The 25,846-nt window shown below is 39.7% G+C and overlaps 1 protein-coding gene across 1 annotated transcript; it reads right to left on the minus strand.

Moving 5' to 3' along the window:
- Nucleotides 1-1,079: 1,079 nt before the first annotated feature.
- IER3IP1 (immediate early response 3 interacting protein 1) lies at nt 1,080-16,355 on the minus strand. Its single transcript, XM_043443772.1, has 3 exons — nt 16,154-16,355; nt 3,148-3,249; nt 1,080-2,277 (listed from the first exon to the last, which is right to left on the minus strand). Exons 1-3 carry the CDS (start codon nt 16,242-16,244, stop codon nt 2,222-2,224), a joined length of 249 nt encoding a protein of 82 aa, XP_043299707.1. The 5' UTR covers nt 16,245-16,355; the 3' UTR covers nt 1,080-2,221.
- Nucleotides 16,356-25,846: the final 9,491 nt, after the last annotated feature.

The following is a 25,846-nucleotide window of genomic DNA, read 5'->3' on the forward strand; positions in this document are numbered from 1 at the left end:
TGGCATACTAGCAATACCCTGCCTCCTATTTTACTCTAATATATTGCCTTGTCTCGGGTCACTTCATGAGTACACACATATATACACACAAGTGATTACAAATATCTACAGGGCACAGATTACCATGCCTACTCTACATAAACAAGGATTTTTTTTTTTTTTAATACTTTATAACCGTAGTTTTGAAAGCTTAGGGTTTGATAGAAGTGGGTTAGGAAGCTTGTTAAGAGTGGACACTGAACAGTGGGCCTATGGGTCCCATTCCTGCTTCAACTGATATACAAAAATGGACCTGCTCCCATCTGTTTATTTCTGGCTGTGCTGGGTGTTCGGTACAGCCCGTGGGCTCTTCACTGTGGTGCATGGGCTTAGGTGCCCTGAAAGCCTGCAGGATCTCAGTTCCCCGGCCAAGGATCAAACCTGCATCCCCTGCATTGCAAGGCAGATTCTTAACTACAGGACCACCAGGGAAGTCTGCCATCTGTTTAGAATACTAGAGGAGACACTAGAGGATTACACTTCTAAATTATTATTCTTTTGAAAATCCAGTTCTGCTGTTAACAATCGAAGTTTGAAAACCACTTGATTAAGGAATAGGCTATGAATTTGAGTATGAACAGACTACAGTCAAGATCCTTCATCCCAGGTCATAGGCATATAGACACAGGGTCAGAACACAAGACCACTAACGCTACAGGTATTCGGAGTCCAAAATAATCACAACTCATGAACAATTCTGATTCTGTGACTTATGGGCAGATATTTAGATGCCTGTTGGCCATGCCTGAGCTGGAGATGGAAGATCTCTGAGCAGGGGGGCCTTACAGCTGAACCAAAGAAGTTTATGAGGGATCCTTAGTTGATTAGTTGGCTAATGGGAGTAACTAACATATTTTGCACTTTAAGGCAGTTTAAGAATCTGATGCATGAATTTGAGTTTAAGCTGTTGAACAGGTTCAAAAGAATTAACTCATTAAATCTGTGCTCAATGATTTTAGAGCAAAGAACATACAGAGTGGGTATTACACACAAAATAAGATTAACACTGACAGGTATATACTAAGGTACAAAAACAAGTGTTTGACTTGGAAGTTGAATTTTATTTACAAATGTTCTCTTTTAAACACAGATGCCATTCCACCCCTTTTAAAGCATTATTAACTAATAATTTCCAGAAAAACCATTTACATTGTCTTAATCTTTCTGCATAAAACAGTATTATGGGGTAAACAAATATGGGATGGTCTAAGGCATAAAAACAAAACAAAAGACAATTTATCCACCATGAATGCTCTAGTGACTGACAAAGAATCACCAATCACACCCCTTAATGTGCTACTCCAAGAAACGTGATAATTTGAGGAGGTAAATGCTTCACAATAAAGTCTTCTTACATAGTATGGTTTAATGGTGATTGTTTAGGATTGCTCTTGCAGGATACTATTTATGCTGATTTTTTAAAATAAGTCATCATTGTTACAAAGGGCATAGACTTTTCTATACAGATTTTTCTTTAACCTTTGGAAATATGTAGATACTGATCTGGTCTCATCATTCAGGCCAATTAATAAAATAACAAATGCATGAATCCAACTTAAAATGAAACTTAAAACAAAAACACAATCAACATGTGACTATCCGACTTAACAAAATTAGAACTCTCCCAGAAATCAGAGTATTGCTCCTCAATAGTTACTATGTATTTGAATTTTTCATAGCTGAGACAGTATACAGACAAAATACTTAACCAACGAGTTCAAGATAAAACAATCCAAATTACCTAATATTTTATATTTTAAAAATCCTTTAAATTTTATCTAGGAGGATAATCGTTCTCACATCATAACTAAGTTACAAGAACTTTGAAAAAAAATTCATCCCTGAGAAGTCAAAGAGAGAAATCTCTAAAAACACAGAAGTGACATTCCTGCACCCTTTTAACAATCTTTTTCCATAGCATGAACTTTTATCAGCAGTCAGCAATCAAATGTATTCCAATCCTCGATAGTTATGGCCTCTGATGATCTGATCTTTTTACAATAAAACTGTAAGTGCAACATTTTAAATAATCAGATAAATAGAGACTCTGGTTTTATTGTCAGGTTTACATTTTTGTCAAGTCCAAGGACAGCCAGCTAAGATATGTATACTTCAATAAAGACTGAAGTAATAACTTCTGCTGACAGCTCTTCTTCGGAGTCTCCATTTCCCCCACTGATCTTCACCCAAATAGTAAAAGTAATACAATTGCAATTGAGTTTACTATTATCAATGGCACTGCAAAGAAAAAAACAAATTTAATTATTAAATCAGGAAAAAACTAAGTCATAGTTACTAGCATCAGGAAGGTAGAAATACAGTATGTCATCAGAATCACATTGCAAATCCTTATCACATAGCAACATTCAAACATGCATTGGATCATAAAATCCAAAACTTATCTGAAGGAGGGCTTGTGTGACTGAGGTAAGGGTCACACTGGCACAACTAGATCAATACAAAGTAATCTGGGGATAGTGCTGGAGCAGCCCTGGGAACACAAGCAAACTGGACCCAGGCAGAAGTAGACCCACATGGTTGGCAGCGACATCTGACATTAGAAACACAGTGCAAAGAAGATTCTGTAGCTTCATCACTAAATGAAGAATGAACTTATTTATCATCCTACCCAAAGCTGTGATGAAAGCAGCTAACAGAGAGACAGAGGTAGAAATAGCAAGAGACCCTAATTTTAATAGTTTTAAAGAAAAGGTTTTGAACTCCTGAGTTGTTCAAAAATATTTTCTAGTAAAATAACAGACATGGGGCCTGTATTTTTCTCTTGAAAGTCTTAAAGGACTCTAGCTAATTTTTCTACTTAGAAGCAAAAAGAATTTCTAAAAGGCAAGAACACTATTGTCTTTCAACCCCGAGAGGTGACATACAGGTAGCAAAGAAACATCACATCACTGAACATTCCATCTGCATCAGCTGGCTTAAACAGAAAGAAAAGGCAAGCGAGGAAAGAAACCAGTAACTTTTTAAGCAGTAAAGCCAAGTCAAGTAGAAAAAAGTTCCCACTACAAAAGTGACAGTTTTGCTTGGAAGTTTTGCTACTTAAACCACAAAATTAAAATGAAAGCGTATTCTACTAGTTTTGCTTCTTACCTCTCATCACGGTTCTTACAGATCGAATAAGGTTCATTAGCTGAGATTTAATTCCTGGCTCTTCTCCGAATCCTCCAATTCCCTGGTCTGTTCCCCAGCCAACTGCATAATATAAAGATGATTAGCTGTGTTAAAATTTATTATGCACTTGCCTTGCTCCCTCATTAGTCACCTTCTAAAACATAACTTTGAGTCTCTGTTAAAGACATAAAATATAGTCATATGATTTAAAAATTTTAGAGTGTATTTTTTACTTTTGATAAGCAGCACATTTAATTTCCCTTTTAATTTTATAAAATAAACTACAGCCTAGTAAATTATTCCATGGCACTGAATTCAGTAAAGATGACTGCTGTGACAACCTAACTCTTTTCTTTCTCCTTTTTTAAACAAAACATTTTTCAGGTCAGAACTGAAAACCAAAGCATATTGTCAAATTGAATAATAAATTGGTTCAACTCAGAATTCATAAAACCCACTGTAATTATTAGTATAAAGGTGTTGCATCTAAGTTTCACCATGTGTTCACCTGGTGAAATGTTAATACAAACCTGTTCACAGCTTGGATAGGCCTTCATAGCATGCCAACAGAGGTATATCTTTTTAACGTGACCAGTCTTCTTCATTTCTCAATTTTGAAGTGAGGAATTTAGCCTACTATCTAACTCTAATTCCACTTATTTTCAGTAAATGGGTCTTTTATCTCCTTCTGTCATTTTGCTGATAATATAAATCATTACTTCTTTACCTTTATTTGTTCTTTTTTTTTTTAATTGCCTTACACATTCTTCTAGAGGCTCACACACCCTCATTTCTGCAATGTCCTTCTCTTGTCCTTATTTCAGGTCCACTTTTCATATCTCATATGACTAGGTATTTTTTTAATCTCCTATGACTACAGGGCTTAATTAATTCCTGACACGCTAACCCTTTAACCTGAAGATGGAGTAGTTGTTTTTATTTTATACATCAAAGAACCAAGTATCAGGTAACAAGATTTCATATTGCTTAATCAACTCTTACTTGGTTGAAATAAAGGTTAAATAATGGTTGCTTTTTTTGTCACATCAACACTGAGATATGCTATGGTATAAAACTAATATAAAATTCAGGTTCACAATAGAGTAGGTATGTTTTGACTCCCGCTCACCCTTCAAGGCCTAGCTCACCTGCGCTCACAGCCTTCCTAGTCCACAGAGTGTTACTCGTTTCGAGCTCCCAGAGCTCAACCTCCATCACAGTGGTTAATATCACAGCCTCTACCATCTTTGGCCAGACTCTCAATAGAAGCCTCTGCAATTTCATCTCAACCTCTTTCTCCCTTAAAGGGCCAGATCTTTCTAACTCACAATGTGTGATGATTTCCATCGTCTACTGAGTGAAGTCAGAAGCTCCTTAAATTAACGTGCTAGCCCTGTATCAACCACAACCCTCCAAGTATTGCTATTCACACTCAATTCCCACTAACTGCTGTACATGTTAAAGGCAGCTTCTGAATCCAGGTCTGTCTGACTTTAAAGTCAAGGTCTTTCCTAATTCCCCTCTATGTCATAATAAACCTTGTCTTACCCAAACAGTAACTACTGATTGTAAGTCATATTATAAATTCCTGGAACTAAATTTAGTCTTTCTTTACCTTTCCCTTGTCCCCCACCCCAGAGCAAGTACTTAATATACATTTGTGGGATTAATTTATAGCAAACCGAGTTAACTTTGGATAAAGAAAGGTATGGTAAACCCTAGCATCGTAGATAAAACTTCCAAAGAACCATGTTTCTTTATTTTTAAGACACAAAACGTAACACAAACCAATCATTTCAGTTGTAGCTTGGAGGAAGGGAGGAAGAAATCCTCCAATATTAAATGCACACATCTCTCCAAGTTAAAAACAATCTCAAACCTGCATTTTGCTTGCTTCCTACTTCTGGATCTCTGGCAAGTGAATATATTTATGCTGTTTCTCCAACATTTACTTTTACTATATAACAAGTTCTACTATAATTTCTTTCTCCCACATATCTGGTCTCGCTTTTCTAGGTAGCTCAAAATCAGCATTCTCCACTAAATGGCAATTCTCTTTTTGTCATCTAAGTTCAAAGGTGTAGTACCAGCCTTTAACTACTTATAATGTGGTGAAAATTATTTAATAATAGTGTCTTGAAAAGACATAAAACACAAAATGGCCACCACCACAGGTGTATTATTTTCCAAACCAGTTTAGTCTTACTCATATAAACCTACTTAACAACTCTGCATCATAAGAAAGCAGCCTGGTTTCAGTTAAACATAACGGTTACTGTAAGGAAGAATGTTTCCTTGACCCGCTTAGGGTCCTTGGTTATGTCTGAAAATTAAACTGACAAAGACATTGACAGGAGAAAAGCATACAAAGTTTATTAAGGTTTTACATGTACCTGGGAGTCTTCACGAGAAAATGAAGACCTGAAAACGTGTGCAGAACAGGAAACTTTTCTACCTTTTAGACAAGAGAATAAATTTGTGAAGAACTAACAAGAAAAGGGGTTTGGGCTACGGGTAATGTAATAAAGTAATACAGTCTGTCTGGCGTTCAGTTCCCTGCCTCTGGGGTAAGAATGTCTCCTTCCTTCTGGTATGGGGAGGACACCTTTCACATGAGAAACTTATCTCCTGCTTTCAGGAAAGAAGGGGCATGGAGGGGGGAGGGTGGGATGATCGCTCTGCTTCTGGTGTTTTCTCTAACTCCTTCAGCTTACGATGTCCAACACCACAGTGACTTACTTGGGGGTAGCATGTCCTAAACCCTATCAATGGACACACGCTTTTAACTTACACTTCTCCCGAAATCTACTAATAATGACATTAGTGTATGTCCAACTCTTGGCGACCCCATGGACTGTAGCTCCTCTGTCCGTGGAATTTTCTAGGCAAGAATACTGGAGTGGGTTGCCATTTCCTACTCCAGGGGACTCTCCCGACCCAGGCATCCAACCCGCATCTTCTGTGTCTCCTGCACTGGCAAGTGAATCCTCTTCCCACTGAGCTTACAAGAGTAATAAGAAAGAAGTCCCCAGGCAAGAGAAGTTAATCCAAACAACAACAACAGACAGATGGAACAATAACTGACTTAGCAGAGAAAACGGAAGCCTACACCTCTGGGGAGCACACAACAAAAAACGGAGGCGAACCGTGCTGAGGATCCTGAAAACGAGAGAAACTTCACAATGCCAGTGAGGGTGCCGCAGTTTTGGAAACACAGGAGGACTAACTGCAAGTCCCCACAGGAGCAGATAGCGCCGCTCATCCCCTTCTCCCCTTCCCTAGACTGAACTGATGGGAACAGTGGCTCTCTCTTACCCCCTCAGGAGACAGGTTTACTCTCAGTGCAGACTGAAGCAGGGAAGCTCCAGACCTGGGGACACATAGGGAAGGTGGACTGAATTAAAGTCTACACACATAAGCGGCAGACTCCTGCCCGCTTTCCCTGCTGGTGTATCACGTTAAGTCTGGAACATAAGAATACTTGCATTCTGCAGACAGGAAGTTGCACAATTACTCTGGAAATTGACCAGCTGCCCAGGAAGACTTCGGTTAGTGACATACAGGGGGCTTTAATGAAACGGCGAATTTAACTGGGATGCCCACTGGTGAGTAAATCCCAACCATATACACAGAGCTTCCAAAGAGCCTCTCAGGGTTTACTCTTTAGAATGAACTGACAGTCAAGAGGGAATGATTCTGAACATGGTAGGATAGAGTAAAGCCAGAAAAGAAGGCTCTGAGGAAGAGAGAATGCAAGAAGTTAATTTTTTAAGGAAATGAACATCCTTAGAGAAAAACTATTGTAGCTACAAAACTCAGAGAACAAGATGCCATGAAAAAGAGAATGTAAAAAAGGAGCACTTGTTCTTGCTCTATCAGCATAAAAAGTTCAAAAGAGGCTGACACACTAAGACACCTACAAGACAAGAAAAAAGTTAAAAAAGGAGTATCAACATGTCACAATAACTGGAGTTCCAGAAAGCAAAGGAAAAACAGGAAAAAATTATCTAATGAGGTGGCCAAAAGCACATGGAAAGATATTCAACATCACTAATTATCAGAGAAAATGAAGTCAAAACTACAAAAAGGGATTAACTGACACCGGTCAGAATGGCCATCATCAAAAAATCTACAAACAATAAACGCTGGAGAGGGTGTGAAGAAAAGGGGACCCTCTTACACTATTGGTGGGAATGTAAACCAATAGAGTCACTAGGCCACTATGGAGAACAGTATGGGGGTTTCTTAAAAACTAAAAATAGAATTACCATATGATCCAGCAATCCCACTTCTAGGCATATACCCAGAGAAAAACATAATTCAAAAAGATACAAGCACCTCAATGTTCAATAGCCAGGAGATGGAAGCAACATAAATGTCCATCAAGAAAGGAATGGATAAAGATGACACGGTGAATATATAAAATGGAATACTATTCAGCCATAAAAAAGAACAAAATAATGCCATTTGCAGCAACAAGGATGGACCTAGAGACTGTCTGTTATACTGAGTGAAGTCAGAAAGACATATCATTAAGATATCACTTATATGTGGAGTCAAAAAAGGGGGGGGGGATACAAATGAACTTATTTACAAAGCAGAAATACAGTCATGGATGTACAAAATAAATTTATCATTACCAAGGGATGGGGGAGGGATAATCTGGGAAATATTAGGATTAACATATACACACTACTATATTAAAAAAAAAAGATAATAAGAACCTGCTGTATAGCACAGGGAACTCTACTCAACACTCTGTAATGGCCTATATGGGAAAGGAATCTAAAAAAAAGAAAGGATATAACTGATTCACTTTGCTGTACCCCCGAAACTAACACAGACGCTGTAAATCAACTACACTCCAGTGAAAGTTTTTAAAAGAATTATCAAACACATATTAAGAGATGATATCCCAGAACTGAGGGACATGAGCCTTTAGGACAAATGGGCCCAATCAGGGTACAGCCCAATGAATGAAAAGGAGACCCACAGACTGCCACATTATTGTAAAATTTCAGACCTCTAAAGATAAAAGGGCTTCCCAGGTAATGCTAGTGGTAAAGAACCCTCCTGCCAATGCAGGAGATGTAAGAGACGGGGGCCCCCCGGGTTGGGAAGATCCCCTGGAGGAGGGCACAGCAACCCACTCCAGTATTCTTGCCTGGAGAATCCCATGAACAGAGGAGCCTGGTGGGCTACAGAACATAGGGTCGCAAAGAGTCAGACATGACTGAAGCGACTGTGCATGCAAAGATAAGAGAATACCCTAAAGGGTTTCTACCTACTAAGAGTCAGGAATCAGAATGGCATTAGACTTAACATCAATACAGGAAATGAGAAAATTAAATGGAATAATGTCCTCAAAACTAGAAAAAAGTGGTTCCAATTTAGAATTCTACACCGAACCACAAATCAACTAGAAGAATAAAATTATGATTTTTTTTTTTACTGTTCAGCTGTAACATGCATGGTCATATTAAATATGGAATACTGCTATTACCAATAATTGGCTGGAGACGTGAGAGATGGAGAAGGGAAGTACGTGTATTTGTGCTTACACAAGAATGAGTGTGCCACTGATGGTACAACTGTGCTAAACCCTTTCACAATAGTAGGTCAATGACTTAAAACTTGAAAGAGTTGAAAATAATTGCGGAGGAGGTTGAGAGATGGAGCAGGAGGCTTCCATTTTTCTTTATAGGTTGAAGGGCTTTTTTGACCTTAAAAACCACACACATACACTGCTTTGAAAAAAAAGAAAAAATGACATTTAAAAAGAAAACCTGTAAAGCTACTCCTCTATTGGAGAAATCCCTCTGGAATTCAGAGCATGAACAAACTGCGGGCAGGGACAGGTTCCAGAAGTGGAGGGGCTTCAACCACAAGTCACTCTGAATATTTAAATTGCTTTACAACTGCCTTTAGACGGTTGCTGGTTTCATTTCCTTTACCTGCTTTTTAGAAATTTATCGTTGCTAAAACTATCAATCCTTTCCATTCAGGGCCACAGTCTCTTAAATAGTAAAAAAGAACTTCTTTAAGTACTTTGTGGATTGTGCACATAATGAGGAGTGATCCCAGAAAAAAATGTATCTTCCAACTGCTTGCTCGTCAACAAAATAGGATAAAACTCTACAATGTAGAGAATACCATGATTTAAGCATCAGCACTTAAGTAATTTTTTAAAAATAGTAAATTATCAGCTAATGTTAGCTTCTCTATTCTTATGAATAGAATGGTATTCTAGTCTAGAATGAAAAAGAAAACAGAATTTTGGGGGAGAGTGAGGAAGACATTTGTCTGGATATTCCACAGACAAATACAAAGTTGACCAGCGAAAGAGCATCTGCCAGGGATTACCTTTTACTGTAACAAATAGTTTTCTCTCCAACTGCTACTTAAGAGTGTCAGTTGTTTTTCTAAGGAACCTGGCCAAAGCTTTAAAGAGTTTTGCTTTTTTTTTTAAGGATAAAGACTGAACCCTGCAGCTTTCTTGTCCATAGCTGGAGGGCCCAGCAGAAAACAAATGATAAGACCAGCCAGCAGCTGTTGCTGCCAATCTCAGGAATGAACTTAAATAGAAAAAGTTACTAATTGTAAACACCACATAATGTTCTTCCCCTGCCCAGACTTCAAAAAATCACACACAAAAGGGCAATCCATCCAGGTTCAGTCAACAATCCTCAGCTAGATACATTTTGAAGAAAATGTATTAACTACAGTTTTGAAGACACTGGCAAACATCAGCTTCTTTGAGATCAGTTTCCATTTCTATGAAGAAAAATGAATGTGCTTTATTTTGTGTCACCAAGTTTGCAGCACTATCATAAATGTAAAAGTACCTAATAAACCACACAAAGAACTCTACTAATATAAGTTTGAAAAAATTGCCTTGATCAAAAAGAGCACTGCTAAAGTGAAAGACCTAGTATACTTAGACTAATCTCTCTTGGTTCAATATAATTTCCAATTCAACACAATAATTTCCATTTAATCCTTGACAAAATTAAACAAATGCTTTTCAGTAATATATAAATAGAAACATGTATCTATAGAGTTTCTTCAATGTTTTATAAACTGCCATGCTCATCTATGTCTATCATATGGAAGGCCTATGGAATACCTTGTTCATTTCTCTGTGGTGGTGGATTAGTTGCTGAGCCATGTCTGACTCTTGAAACCCCATACATTGTAGCCTCACAGACTGCTCTGTCCATGGGATTACCCAGGCAAGACTACTGGAGTGGGTTGCCATTTCCTTCTCCAGGGGGATTTTCTGACCCAGGGATTGAACCCGTGTCTCCTGTACTACAGGCAGATTCTTTACCGCTAAGCCACCAGAGAAGCCCTCATTTCTCTGTACATTGATGCAAATCTGACTTACTGGTTTTTTGTTTTTGTTTTTTAATATTTGCTTATTCAGCTGCATTGGGTCTTGGTTGCAGCACATGAGATCTTTAGAGCAGGGACTGAACCCAGGCCCCCTGCATTGGGAGCATGGCATCTTAGCCACTGGACCACCAGGGGAGTCTCCTGATTTACTGTTTAAGATCTACCTCCTTTAGGAACTTCTCTGTTATTTAGGCTCACACAACCTTCACTGGCGGGTTTTCATAGATGTTCTTTATCAAACTGAGAAAGTTCTTTCCTATTCCTAGTTTCTTGAATGTTTTATCATGAAAGGGTATGGAGTTTTGTCAAATTTTTTTCTGCATCTATTATAATCATGTGATTTTAATTTTACTAATATGACGAATTAAACATTTTAAAAGGTTAAATCAACCCTGCCCTCCTGGGGTAAATCCCACCTGGTTTAGTTTGCCAGTGTTCTGCAGAGAATTTTTGTGTTTCTGTTCATCAGAGATACTGGTCTGGAGTTTCTTTTCTTGTGCTGTGACTGGTTTTCATACCAGGTTAATACTGGCCTCAAGGCATGAGTTGGGATGTCCTCTCTCCTCTCTATTTTGGTATTAAGTTTTCTTTAAATGTTTGGCAGAATCCAGCAATGAAGCCTGGGTTTTCCTTCGTTCAAAGTTTTTAAAATACTAACTCAATCTCTTTACATGTTATAGGTCTAATCAGTCAGTTCAATGGTTTGTGATCTTTCTAGAAATTTGTCCATTTCATCTAAGTCATCTAATTTGTTGGCATACAGTTGTTCACACCATTCCCTTAAAATCCTTTTCATTCTCTAAGTGATGTCTCCTTTCATCACTGACTTTAGTAATTTGAGGTCTTCTTTTTTTCTCAGTGGAGGTAAATGTTTGCCAATTTTGTTGATCTTCTGAGAGAACTAGCTTTAGTTTTGTTAATTCTCTTTATTGTTTTTCTGCTCTGTATTTCATTAATTTTCACTGTAATCTTTATTATTTCCTTCCCCCCCCAAGTGGGGGAGGGGGGAGAACTGGATGTGGCTCAAAAGGAAGAGAGTCTCACTGCTCTTACTGAGCTTTAGTAGATTTTCTTGGCAGAAAAAAAAAGTTTCTCTGTATGTTGTATACTCTTATGACAATTCCCGGTGACTCTGAATGTTTGTTTTTTAAATAATATTCACTAGTTATAGTGGTTTCATAGAAAAGAGGTTCCAGTGGAGGTTCTCATACCAACATTTTGGAAGTGCTCTCCATTAATAATTGTATTTCCAAATAATCTGGTTAAAAGTGGGCAGAGGACTTGAATAGATATTTTTCCAAAGACATAAAAATGGCCAACAAGTACATGAAAATGTACTCAACATCACTATTCATCAGAGAAATGCAAGTCAAAGCCACAATGAAATATCACCTCACACTTGTTAGAATGGCTATTAAAAAAAACCAAGAGACAATAAATGCTGGCAAGGATGTACAAAAAAGGGAACCTTTGTGCACTGTCCACAGGAATGTAAATTTGTACAGCTGCTACGGAAAGTAGGATGAAGATTCCTCAAAAAATTTAAAACAGAAACAGATTTAGTAATCCCATTTCTGGGTATTTATCCAAAAGAGATGAAATCATTATCTTGAAGAGATATTTGCACTCCTATGTTCATTGCAGCACTATTCACAATTGCCAAGACATGAAAACAATCTGTGTCCACTGACAAATGAATGAATAAAGAAAATGTAGTGTACATTTACAATGAAATATTATTCAGCCACAAATAAGGAAAACTTGACATGTGTGACAACAAAGATGAACCCTGAAGACATTATGCTAACTGAAATAACTCAGAGGAAGACTACTACTGTACTATCTCACTTATATGTGGAATCTAAAACCACTCAACTCAAAGAAAGACACAATAGTATGGCGGTTGCCAGGAGCAAAGTGGTGGGGGAAATCAGGAGATACTGGTCAAAAGGTACTCTCAAGTTATTAGATGAGCAAATTTTGGGGATCTATTGTACAGCATGGTGACCATAGTTAACAACACTGCACTGTTTACTTGAAAGCTGCTCTGAAAGTAAATCTTAAAATGTTCTCACTGAAACAGTATCTACAACAAAATGATAATTATGTAAGGTGAAGGATGTGTTAACCAACCTTACTGTGGTAAGCATTCTGCAATATATATGTGTACCAAATCATCACAAATATGTCTTACACTTACACAATGTTATATGTCAATTAAATCTCAAAGCCAGGGAAAAAAGAATGATGTTATTACATTTATAAATGACTAATTCCCACTTAACCTCAATTCTGTCTCCTGGCCTACAAAAGCCTGCTATATATTTTTAATATGGCCCTTTCAGGAAAAAAAAAATTGTTTTCTTCCAACTTTATTTTTACCTTTCCCACTTAGATCTACAATGTTCTTGCAATTGACTTTTGTGTTTAGCATGAAGCAGAGGGTCAAGATTCATTTACTTCTTTTTGAATATCCAGTTAACCCAGAATCATTTATTGAAGGACCTTCCTATCACATTCTGCTGTTACCTTTATTAAATTAAGTGTCCATATAAATATGTGTCTATATTTGGATTCTCCACTCTGCTCCATTGTTCTATTGTCCAACAGCCTTTTATTAAATTTCCTTCTCCTTAATTAGCCAGAATCAGCTTCTGCTGCTTGCAACCAAGAACCCTGAGAGGAATAAATAATTTCAGGACTCAATCCTTGAACCTCTCTGAGAAATAGCCTTCATTCCAACGGTTTGAAATTACCAGCCAACAGTAAAAATCCCCATGTGTAAATCCTCCCCAAACCTCCCTTCTGGGCACCAGAACTGTATACACAAATGCCTACATGACATCTCCACTTAGAAGTCTGAAAGGTAACCAAAAATACACTAATTCCCATTCCTTTTCTAGGACTTAGCTTTAAATGCTATTTCCTTAGGAACTAACACTGTCCTGATTCAACCAGGAGGTCATATTCCCATGGGTCTTACCTAGTTCTCTTCCTTCAAAGCCTTTATCCTAGACTCAACTATCTGTATAATTATTTATCTGTTTTACCTCTCTGGGAACAAAGATGCTGTGTCATGCTTGCTGCTACATCTTTTCACCCTGCTCACAGTGATTGGCCTATTTGTTGTAAGGAATGGAGAAAAACTTCCTGCCACCAAATCTAGGAACCTCCTGCTTCTCCAGCTAACTTTTCCTCCTTTTTCAATAAAGAAAGTATCCCACCTCCCAGTTATGCCATCTCCTCCATGTGTACCTTAGGTCCCATCTCCACCCACCTTCTCAGAATCCTTGAGCTATCAATTACCTCATTTCTCTCTTGTATCTTTTATTTTTCTCTCATTACTATTTCCTTCCTGTTAGCAATTCTTTTTTCTAATCTTTAATTATGCAAGTTTTAAAACATATTTATCACTCAGATTTAATAACTGATGATTTTTAAAACATTTTATTTTATATTGGAGTATAGTTGATTGACAGTGTTGTGTAGTAATTGTTGACTTGGGGGACTTGCCCCAAGTGGTTAAGAATCCGTCTGCCAATGCAGGAGACACAGGCTCAATCCCTGATCTGGAAAGCAGCCAGATGCCATGGAGCAAGTAAGCCCGGGCACCACAACTACTGCGCCTGTGCTCTTGAGGCTGGGAGCCATAACTATTGAAGCCCATACCTCTAGGACCCGCGCTTTGCAACAGAAACCACTGCACTGAGAAGCCTGCACACCACAACTAGAGAGAGCCCGCGCAGCAACCAAGACCGGGCATAGCCAAAATTAAATAGATAAATAATTTTTTAAATTATTGATTGTTTTTTTTTTTTTGCCTTATGTGCTTCATCTTTTTCTCTGCTTGATTTCTTTAAAAATAAATTACTGGTACTATAATATTTCACTCCTAAATATTTCAGTATGCATCTTTATCACACTAACAAGATGTACAGTGATTCTTAATATCATCCAGTATCTAGTCCATACTAGAATCTTCAAAATGCCCCCAAAATGATTTTTTACAGTTGATGTGTGAAGTAGAAGTCAACCAAGGTCCACATGCTGCATATGAATACCTCCTTACATCTCTTCTGTCTTTTTTATATTTGTATATTTGCTTCAGTGTTCACTTTCTCCCCACATGTTTCATGGCACTGACTTAACAAAAGAACCTGACTAGTTCTCACTGTTGCTGCTGACACCTAAAAATAAAACCACCACAAAACATATCCCCCGTATTCCCTTCCAGCTACCATTTCTTCATTTCCAACTTAGTGTAAAGCAGGGATGAAAACAGTACCTGTCTCACAGGTTTCTTGTAAGGGTTACAGAAGTTAGCATGTGTAAAGCACTGGATACAGATCCTGGCACACGGCAGTGTTAAGCATTAGGTATCATTACTGTTATTATACCCATTCAACGTGTATTATACTCACAATATCTACTTGCCCTATTTGAAATGGTGCTTTCCACATCCACTCTTCTACACTTCTGATCTGTTCTCCATAAAGTAACCAGAAAGATCTTGCAAATAACACAGATCTGGTCACATCACTGCCCTGCTTAGGGCCCTGCTTTCCAATTTTCACACCAGCTTTTTCCTCCTCACTTCCTGACCCTTCACCTAATGTTTACTGATACAGTTCACGTTTCCGGTTAGACATATTTCCTCCAAGATTTCAAAGACTCACAAGTTAGTATGTCCCAACACATCTCTTTTGTTAACAGTCTGCATACTTGTTATTGGTACTTCTTCAGTTTTTACTTAAGAGTAATTTCCATTAGAAGGGTAAGATAACTGTTGTAACCTCAGCTCCTATTACATGGGCCTGGCACATATTTGTGCTCAATAAATCTCTCCTAAAGGAATAAATGAAACGAATCAATCTTGCTCATGGGTTTGAGTTTCAGTGATCTACACTGACATGTTCCGCATGCTGTGATAAATGATGTACCATCATGCAGTATCCTGCCATAACTGTGCCTCAGACAGAAAAAAAGCAGCCTGCCCAAGTGGCATGGAGCTCCCTGGATTGCGAGATCCCGATAGGCATAACTTCTGTCTTCCCTGTACGCTCAGATTCTAGGCTGGCGCATCACAGGCACCCGGTAAACTGTGCTGAATAAACTTTTCTTGGAATGCGTGTGGCTGAATGTTGTGATAATCCCAACAGGCTTCCTTTCCTCTTATCTCCAAAGTCCAGGAACCCCTATGACTCTCCATCAGTTCCTTCTTCAAACTACCCACGCTCCAAAATGAGCCACGCCCCTCCCTCTTTCACTGAAAACCCACACCTCAGATTTTTGACAATTAAAAGCAGCCCTGGAAACGTGTACTAAATTCCTAACCTAAACTAGTCGCAGGCAAGGGCGTTGCCGGCTCTACTCCCCATCTCCGCTTCCCGACCCCTCAGGGCTGGCACCCAGCGAGCGTCTGTGGAACAATCTTCACTCCCCTGTGAGACGAGAGTGGCTCGGCTTCCCCACCCAAGGAAAGGCCCCCAAAAGAGGCGAGCCCTTGGCCGCCCGTCCGTCCCTGCCCGGGTGGTCCGCGATCCCCGAGCTCCGCCGCCGCCCCCTCAGTCCGGCCCGCCGCCCCACTCACTGTTCTTAAGGAAGCGCTCCTCGTGAAGCACGGCGATGGCATTAACGCAGAGAAGGGCCGCCTGCAGCAGCGAGTACAACGTAAAGGCCATGGCCACGCACCCGGAGGCCCAACTGATTCCTCTCCCTAGGCGGCAGGGGACGTGGCGCCGCCACGTCCGGCGCTTCCTACGGCAGCCGGCGAGGCCCAAAACGCGCTCTGAGAAGCGCCGCCCCCCCAACGCGCCCTGAGAAGCTCCGCCCCGTCTGGCTAAGACCCGCCCTACGCTCACCTCTGCAGGGCATGTCTGCTGAGCTGTGTAGACCCGCGCTAGCCAATGCGGCAACTTGGAAGTAACTACCGAACTTTTGAATTGTGCCTGGCCGTAACGGAGGTGTTGTAAAATACACAGAACGAAAACAGAACGTAAAATCTCCCAATAGTTTAAAAATATTGATTACATGTTGAAATGTGTTGATTATACTAGGTAAATAAAATGCAAACATTCATTTTTATGGTTTATTTCTATTTTTTTTTAAATGTGGCAATGAGGTTATTGATAATGACATGGGGGCTTGTCCAATACTTCCTTGGACAGCGCTGTACTAGATGCTCCCAAGTGCTGTATGAGATGTTAATAGGTAATTCCTATTTTACAGATGAAAAAGGCAAATAAAAGTTTTTATAAAAATTTAACTGAAATAATATGGGTTGAGTTGCACCCCACAGGCCTCCAAGGCCTGTGCTTGCCCGAGTTCAAGACCAAAGGAAACTCCTCTGTTGCAGGAGTCTGCAACAGAAATAATGATTTAATGGATGAGGGGGCAGGAGCAGGAATTTTATTGTCAGAAGCAAGGCCCTGGAGTGACACCCCAAGGTGGGCAAGATATGGCAGCAATCTTCATTCCTGGGGAATGGTGGGGTTGGTGGGTGGGGATAGGGGGATTACCAGTTACAGAGCAATCGGCTGTCACCTTGGCTGATTGGTTACCAGGCTTACCAGGGAAACCAGCAGAGGGGCATGTCCTTCACTGTCCCTTCAACAAGAACAGTCACTGGCTGGGGTTGGGGTAAGTGTGTGGTTGGGTCAGTTGTGAGTGTAGGGCGTGGGTGAAGCAGGTCCTGGTGGAGCAGGGGGTTACAGAGAGATAGAGAACAGCCATCTTGGGTGGTCTGACCTTACAACAGGTCTTAAAATTACTGGATGAGAAACATTCTCCTCTTGATCAGACTCAACCTTGGCCTATAAAAACTATAGATTCTCAACACAAATGATTTCATCCAATCCCCTAGCCACATATTAAAAGACTTAGTTTCTAACAGCTCAATTCATCCCTAGGAAGACCCTTGTTATTGTTTAGTTGCTAAGCTGTGTCCAACTCTTTTGTGACCCCATGAACTGTAGCCTACCAGGCTCCTCTGTCCATGGGATTTCCCAGGCAAGAATACTGGAGTGGTTGCCATTTCCTTCCTCAGGGGATCTTCTCAACCTAGGGATCAAACCCGCGTCTCCTATATTGGCAGGCAGAGCCACCACGGAAGTCCCTAGCCCCCCCTTTAAGTGTCTGCCTGAGAAAGCTCAAGGCTCCCCGCAAAATGTACTGTTTGTTCTAGCCCACACCTGAAAATAGGCCCCTGACCACACCTTCTTAGAGCACTTATGAAAGTGGATTTATGATTGTGAGTCCTTCCTCTATCCCTTTGAGATATATATGTATCTCCTACTGTTCAAGGGTGTCTGACTCAAGGACATGAAAGCCACTCCTTTAAAATGTAGTCACTAGGACTTCCCTGGTAGTCCAGTGGTTAAGAATCCACCTGCCAGTGTAGGGCACACCAGTCGATCCCTGGTCAGGGAAGAGTCCATGTGCCATGCAAGAGCTAAGTCTGGACTTCACAACTGCTGAGCTCCTCTGCCTAGAATCCGCTCTCCACAGCAAGCGAAGCCATCCCAGTGAGAAGGCGGCACACGGAAGTGATGAGTAGCCGCTGCTCACTTCAATTGTGAAAGTGAAAGAGAAAAAGAAAGAGAAAGCCTGTGCCCAGCAATGAGGACCCAGTGCAGCCAAAACTAACTGAAGGTAAAAAAATAAGAAATTGACCTTTAAAAAATAAAATTAAATGAGAAATAAAATAAAATGCAATCACCAGGAACGATAGGCCCTCTATCTCCCAGTCTCTGTATGAAGGAAGAATTCTAATTTTGATCATTTTAGCTAATAGACACAGCTGGCCCAATCAGCACTCACACTGACCGCCAGAGTCGGACACAGCTGAAGTGACTCAGCACACAGCACACACGTGCAAAGTACTCATTTCCTGAACTTCTCAGTTTCCCCTTTAAAAAGGGAAAAGCAGCACATTAGACCCAGAAAGGATTTTGGAAACCCGTTGTTGCAGCTGCTGGAAGAGATTCTAGCCAAAAACACGAATAATTAGTTAAACTCCCAAGAAGAAATTAAGCTTAAATAGGCCAACCAGTTAGTGCCTACAGGGAAGAAGAGATGTATTGTTTCCCACAGATATACATAAGCACTATCTCCAAAATCGGCCCTAAGTGCAAATCAGGTAGGGACAAACACAGGAAGATAAAGTAAAGGGAATAAAAGAAACAACAGGATGCCAACAAATCCCCCAGTTTTTCAAAGTTCACAAATCTCTAGACACTAATGATAGAGATAGAAGGTCGTTCTTGTAAGTGGAGAGTGACCACTCCAGGTTTTCTATCCTGGGCTGGGCAGGAGGGGAACATGGGGGCCTTGTCTGGAAGCTTTGGTTGAGTGGTGACTTGCTCACCACTCACAGTTTTTTTACTAGATTATTGGTTACTGAAGAGAGGGGAAAGAGAGATGACTGGAGATTAGGGGATGGCTGAAGTGGAGGTTAGAGAAAAGCATCTCACAGTCACCTCACTCTGTCCCCACCACTGCGTTACAACTCACATGATCTGATTCTTTTACTGTCAAAAGAATCAGGTTAACCTCTCTGGGCCTTTGTTATATCACCTATAAAATTAGGCGATTATGATCTCTAGGGCTCCTTCAGTCCTCCAAATCTCTAGATCTAGCAAAAGCAGCTTAAAATATAGTGTACAAGTATTTGTACCAGTTTATCTGATTCATCACTTTTCAAAAATCCAGGCTTGTAGACTAAGCTGATAACAGCAGATTATATCCTTAAAAAGAACTGTTCCTCTGATCTCCTTACTTCCAAAAACATTCAAATTCTGGGATTTTAAAAATGTGTTTATAAAATAGTTGTCTCGGCACTGCGCTCAGCGGTCCCATAAATGCATCTCTTGCTTTGACAATGTTTGGATGGAATAGACCCAGGTACCCCCCGCCCCCACCCTCCAATCTTTTTTCAGTCACAACCCTTGGAATCAGCCACTCAGCTCTCCCCAATCACCAAGACCAGCGAACATCCTTTTTTGAGCGTGGCTTCTTATTACTGATCAACCATAAGCCCCCAGAATCGTCAGAATTATTCCACTGAGGTGGAGGCCACCGTCATCTGCCTGGTCAACACACATCTGCCGGCCTCCTACACCTACCTCTCCCTGGGCTTCTATACTGACCACAATGATGTGGCTCTGGAGGACATGGGCCACTTCTGTGAAGCAAAAGAGGGCCCAGCGTCTCTTGAAAATGCAAAGCCAGCATTGCAGCTGTGCCCTTTTCTAGGACACGCAGAAACCATCTCAAGATGAGTCAGGAAAACCCAGGATGCTATGGAAGCCACCTCTCTCAAGAAGAACCTGACCTAGCCCTTCTGGATCTGCATGGCCTGGGTTCTGCCCTCACAGACGCCCATCTCTGTGAGAGAGACAGAGTCTCTCTCTTCCTGGAGAGACACTTTCTAGAAGATAGGAGACGGCCTAACCACCCTCTGCAAGCTGGCTGGTCCCCAGGCTGGGTTGGGTGAATATCTCTTCAAAAGGCTCACCCTCAAGCATGACTAGGAGTCTCTGGAGCCCAGCGGCCTTTGAGGAACCCCCCTAATGTCAGGGCTTCTGTCTGAAGCCCTTCTCTGTGCCCCTTGTTGTTGTTCAGTTGCTAAGTCATGTCTAACTCTTTGCAGCCCCATGAAATGCAGCCTGCCAGGCTTCCCTGTCCTTCACTATCTCCTGGAGTTTGCTCAAGCTCATGTCCATTGAGTCGGTGATGCCATCCAACCATCTCATTCTCTGTTGTCCCTTTCTTCTCCTGTACTCAATCTTTCCCAGCATCAGGGTTTTTTTTTTTTTTCCAGTAAGTCAATTCTTTGCATCAGGTGGCCAAACTAGTGGAGTGTCAGCTTCAGCATCAGTCCTTCCAATGAATATTCAGGCTTGATTTCCTTTAGGATTGACTGGTTTGATCTCCTTGCTGTCCAAGGGACTCTCAAGAGTCTTCTCCAGCACCACAATTCGAAAGCATCAATTCTTTGACATTCAAATAACTTAATGTTCTTCACATTCTTCTTCATGGTCCAACTCTCACATTAGTAAATGACTACTGGAAAAACCATAGCTTTGACTATATGGACTTCTGTTGGCAAAGTGATGTCCCTGTGTTTTAGTATGCTGTCTAGGTTTGTCATAGCTTTTCTTCCAAGGAGCAAGCATCTTCTAATTTCATGGCTGCAGTCACCATGTGCAGTGATTTTGGAGCACAAGAAAATAAAATCTGTCACTGTTTCTACTTTTCCGCTTCTATTTGCCATGAAGTAATGGGACCAGATGCCACGATCTTAGTTTTTTGATATTGAGTTTTAAGGCAGCTTTTTCACTCCTCTTTCACCCTCATCAAGAGGCTGTTTGGTTCCTCTAAACTTTCTGCTATTAGAGTGGTATCATCTGCATATCCAAAGTTGGTGTTTCTCCTGGCAATCTTGATTCCAGCTTGTGACTCATCCAGGCCAGCATTTCGCATGATATACTCTGCATAGAGGGCTTCCCAGGGCGCTCAGTGGGTAAAAAATCTGCCTGGAATGCAGTAGATGCAGGAGACGTGGGTTCAATTCTGGGATCAGGAAGACTTTATGGAGGAGGGCATGGTAATCCGCTCCAGTATTCTTGCTTGGAGAATCCCTGGACGGAAGAGCTTAGCAGGCTACAGTCCACAGAGTTGCAAAGAGTCAGACATGACTGAAGCAACTGAGTGCGCACACTCTGCAGAGATGTTAAATAAGCGGAGTGACGATATACCGCCTTGATATACTCCTTTCCCAGTTTTGAACTAGTCTGTTTTTCCATGTAGGGTTCTAACTCTTGCTTCTTCTTTTTTTTTTTTTTAAACTGGTGCTTCTTGACCTGTATACAGGTTTCTCGGGAGACAGTAAGGTGGTTTGGTATTCCCATCTCTTTAAAATTTTCCACAGTTTGTTGTGATTCACACAGTCAAAGGCTTTGGCATAGTCAACGAAGCAGAAGTAGATGTTTTTCTGGAATTCCCTTGCTTTTTCTATGATTCAATGGATGTCGGCAATTTGATCTCTGGTTCCCTGCCTTTTCTAAATTCAGTTTATACATTTGGAAGTTCTTGGTTCACATACTATTGAAGCATAGCTTGAAGGATTTTGAGCATTACCTTGCTAGCATGTGAAATGAGAAAAATTGTGTGGTAGCTTGAACATTCTTTGGCATTGCCCTTCTTTGGGATTGGAATGAAAACTGACCTTTCCTAGTCCTGGGGCCACTGCTAAGTTTTCCAAATTTGCTGAAATACTGAATGCAGCACTTTAACAGTATCATATTTTAGGATTTGAAATAGCTCAGCTGGAGTTATGAAATTCCATCATCTCCACTACCTTTGTTTCCAGTAATGCTTCCTAAGTACCACTTGACTTCACACTCTAGGATATCTGGCTCTAGGTGAGTGACCACACCATCATGGTTATCTGGATCATTAAGACCTTTTTTGTATAGTTCTTCTGTGTATTCTTGGCACCTCTTCTTAATCTCTTCTGCTTCTGTTAGGTCCTTAACTATTTCTTATTTTTATTGTGCTCATCTTTGCATGAAATGTTCCTTTGATATCTCCAATTTTCTTGAAGAGATCTTTATTGTTTTCCATGCTATCATTTTCCTCTATTTCTTTGCATTGTTCATTTAAGAAGGCTTTCTTATTTTTTAACCAACCTGGAACCCTTGCCCAAGCCTTGGACTAAATGGAAACAATAAAGATTTTGTAGCAAAAAAAAAAAAAACAAAAATTGTCTCAATAAAAGAGAAATCTATCGCCAAATAAAAAACTGGGTAAAATGCATAAAGTATTCTATTAGTAGCTGGAAAAATAATGTCTGGCTATTGCTAATCTAAAATTAGAGCTTGCTGCTTGGTGCTTGGTTTATGTCTATATAACATTTCATGCATTCATGTTAGATACCTTATTGGACAATACTGTTGAGGATGAAACTGCTTTTCCAGGCTTAGACACATTTGCTTCTTCAAGATTTGCTTTGCTTTTTTTCTCTTCAGACTGTAAGATGGCACACTTTGGCATCTTGGATTATCTTGCTACAGACTTTCTTTGTAACTGGTAATATGGAGTTAATGTTTTTATTACTTTGACAAATGTCAAAGATTGGTTGCCTTCAATAAAATTTCTTTAGGCAAGAGACTGCAATGATTAAGATTATGTCTAGGGTAATACATTTAGCCCCTAATTAGATGCGGGAAACAACATAGATGTAGAATTCAAACTTCTCTTTTAAAGTTAAAATGACCCAGGATGGAGTCAGTCCTTGGACTTGTGAGAGACTGTATTAATGAACTTGAATCTTTACCCTTCTGTGTATCAGTGCCTTTGCCTTCCCATTCTGCTGGTCCTTGACTTTGAGTTCAGCTATGTCTTGCTTTGGCCAATAGAATGAGATGGAGGTAATGCTAATCCAGCTCTGCCCCTAGACCTCACAAGGCCTTATATATTTCTCCTTTCCTTCTTGCGCTTCTGACACTGCCATGAAAAAATAATGCCTGAGTTAGTCCACTAGTTCTGCGAGAAGAGCCACTTGGAGCAGAACCAAATCACCCTAGTCAAGGCCAGCCTAGATCAGCAAACCCTCACCCAACTAGAGATCCATGAGAATAAATGATAATTGTTTTTAAGTTACTAAATGCTGGGGTTGTTCATTTCACAGTATTTTTGAAGCAAGAGATCTCTACCTACTCCCTTGGTGATCTAACTTATTCTGATAGCTTGAAAACATTTATATACTCTGCAGATCCTCAAATTTGTATCTCCTACCTAGAACTCACCCATGAATTCTTAGTCATTATTTCTAGCTGACCACCACTTAGATGTCTAATACATATCTCAAACTTACCCCAAACTGAACTTCTGATTTCCCTCTAAAACCTATTTCTTTTGCACCACATTTCAGCTAATGGCAACTCCATTCTTCTAGCTTTTTCTCTCACACTCTGTAACAGTCCATTGGCACATTCTTTTGACTTGAACATCAACATACAGTATATTCAAATCTGACTACTTACCTTTTCTACCACTAAAACTCTGATCCAACTCACTATCATTTCTTGGATAGAGTAGTGCCATAGCTCTTAACTAGTATCTGTGTTTCTACCTCTGCTTCTCTACAGTTTATTCTTCCCAGGGTGGTCCAAGTACTTCTTCTAAAACCAATCAAGAAAAACAATTTATTTGTTGAGAAAATGGGGTCATCTGTCTTGTGGAACTTTCCACATTCTGGGTTTTGCTGATTGTCCTGGATGACTTACATGCTATGAACAGTACCCAAATCACCAGTGAAAAATAGAAACACTTACTGATTGAAGAAAATAGTTAACATTTAAGCTGGCTAAAACCTTTTATTAACTCAATGAAAAATATCAGGTGTGTGATTTCATAAGTCAGATCTTAGAATAATTCAATAAATGTGTTAGCTGCTCTCTTTCTATGCCTATTTTTAAATTTCAGCATTTCTATTTCTGCATTCATTAAAAAAGAGCTCATTAAGATAAGGATTAGACATGTTATTTATTAAATATTTAGAGTCACCATAAAGAATAAAAATGGATTATTGGTTTGTAACATTTTATCCTAATGTATTTTAATAGACATATCTATTTTATTGTTTATGTCTGAGATATGAATCAATGATGATTGAGGTATGTTTGCTTTTAATCTTGCTATTTACAATGGCTACCTTGAATTTAAACGGGTTTAAATTCACCCAAATGGATTCTATTTGAGGTAAACATTGGGCTAAAATAGGAAAATCCCACAAGATGAGCCTCATTCATGTTTATAGATTCAAACAAGCTATTCCTGGTATGAGACTCAAATGAAACCATTTGCAAGGTGAAAGCTTGTACATTATGAAGCATTTCTGGAAATAGGGCTCTTGGAAATAGAAAGTTACTTTAAAAAATGAAGATAAGTCACTGTATCTATTTTTAAAGGAAATTAATCCTGAATGGCTATGTACAGTTAAAAAACTTGGAGTAAATACCAGCAGAATAAAAAGACTAGGGAAACTAGTTACTCAAATGCATATCTTTCCTTCCCTTACTTACTCATTTGTTCATTCTTTTTCTCAAGGAGGATTTATTGAATTTCTGCAAGGTGCTTTACATTGTACAAGTGGTTGGGTAAGATGCAGTAGGCTAATCACAAATAGTAATCAGATATCCTGCTCTGATGAAAATTATCAACTAGTAAGAAAAATGAGCCATAGAAGGCAAGGAATTACAAAGCATTAAATGCTTAAATGCTTAGTGCTTAAAATAAAGAAAGTGAGAATAAAAGATAGTTTTGAACAATGTCTTCCAAACTTAGCAGATCATCAGAATCACCTGGGAGCTTTTAAATATATGTGCTTTTCTACTAGCTCAAGATGGCATATCATGTACATGTATTTCTTCTGCCTATTTCCTAAACTCCATTAAATTATGAAGGAATAAAAGGGTGAGATACATTGCTAACAGTAAAGATACAGAAGAACATAAGAAATTTAAACAATCTCTGGAAGACGAAACAATCGAAGAAAGCATAGCAATGAACAACACTTAATAGATAAAGCTGTAGCCAAGAATGAACCATGAAAGGGTTGCATGGAAGTAGAAGTCATTGTCTTGAAGAATTTCATGAGAGCTCCTGATTCAGAGGTATACCAGAGATCCAGAAGGAAAATTGGAGCTGAAGACATGTGGGTTGACTGATGATATATTTATGAAATAGTCAACTTTCCCAGCCCTGACTCCCAAACTACTTGGACAGTATAGTGAACAGTCTGCATTTGCCCCTGGGAAAGACTGAAAGTACTTTCCTCTTAGGAAATTAAACTATCTGAGGAGAGCCAAGTCTTCTAATGTGCACAGTGCTGCTCTAAGACAGGGACATTCTTATTTTGAAATTGGGGAGGCTGTTAACTTGACGACTTATTTCCTACTAGCTGGGTCTACAGCTGCTGATTACATACTTTTCAGCATACATAGAGCTTTCAGTTAGATATTTCTCCCCACATTATTATACAAATAGTCATTCTAGTTCATTATTATTAAATATAAACAGGCAAGCAGGACACATGATGAAAATCAGCAACATGGAGAGGAATGATAAAGATGAAAACTGACTTCAGGAGAAAAGAGAGCTAATTCAGGGGGATAAAGGCCAATTAGTGATAATGAACGTGATTTAAAATGCATTTAAAGAGTTCCCTGCCTCCCCCTCCACATACACAGAAATTTCTATGCAAAAGGAATTATCAGAG

This window comes from Cervus canadensis, chromosome 23, assembly GCF_019320065.1.
Source record: "Cervus canadensis isolate Bull #8, Minnesota chromosome 23, ASM1932006v1, whole genome shotgun sequence".
NCBI lineage: Eukaryota > Metazoa > Chordata > Mammalia > Artiodactyla > Cervidae > Cervus > Cervus canadensis.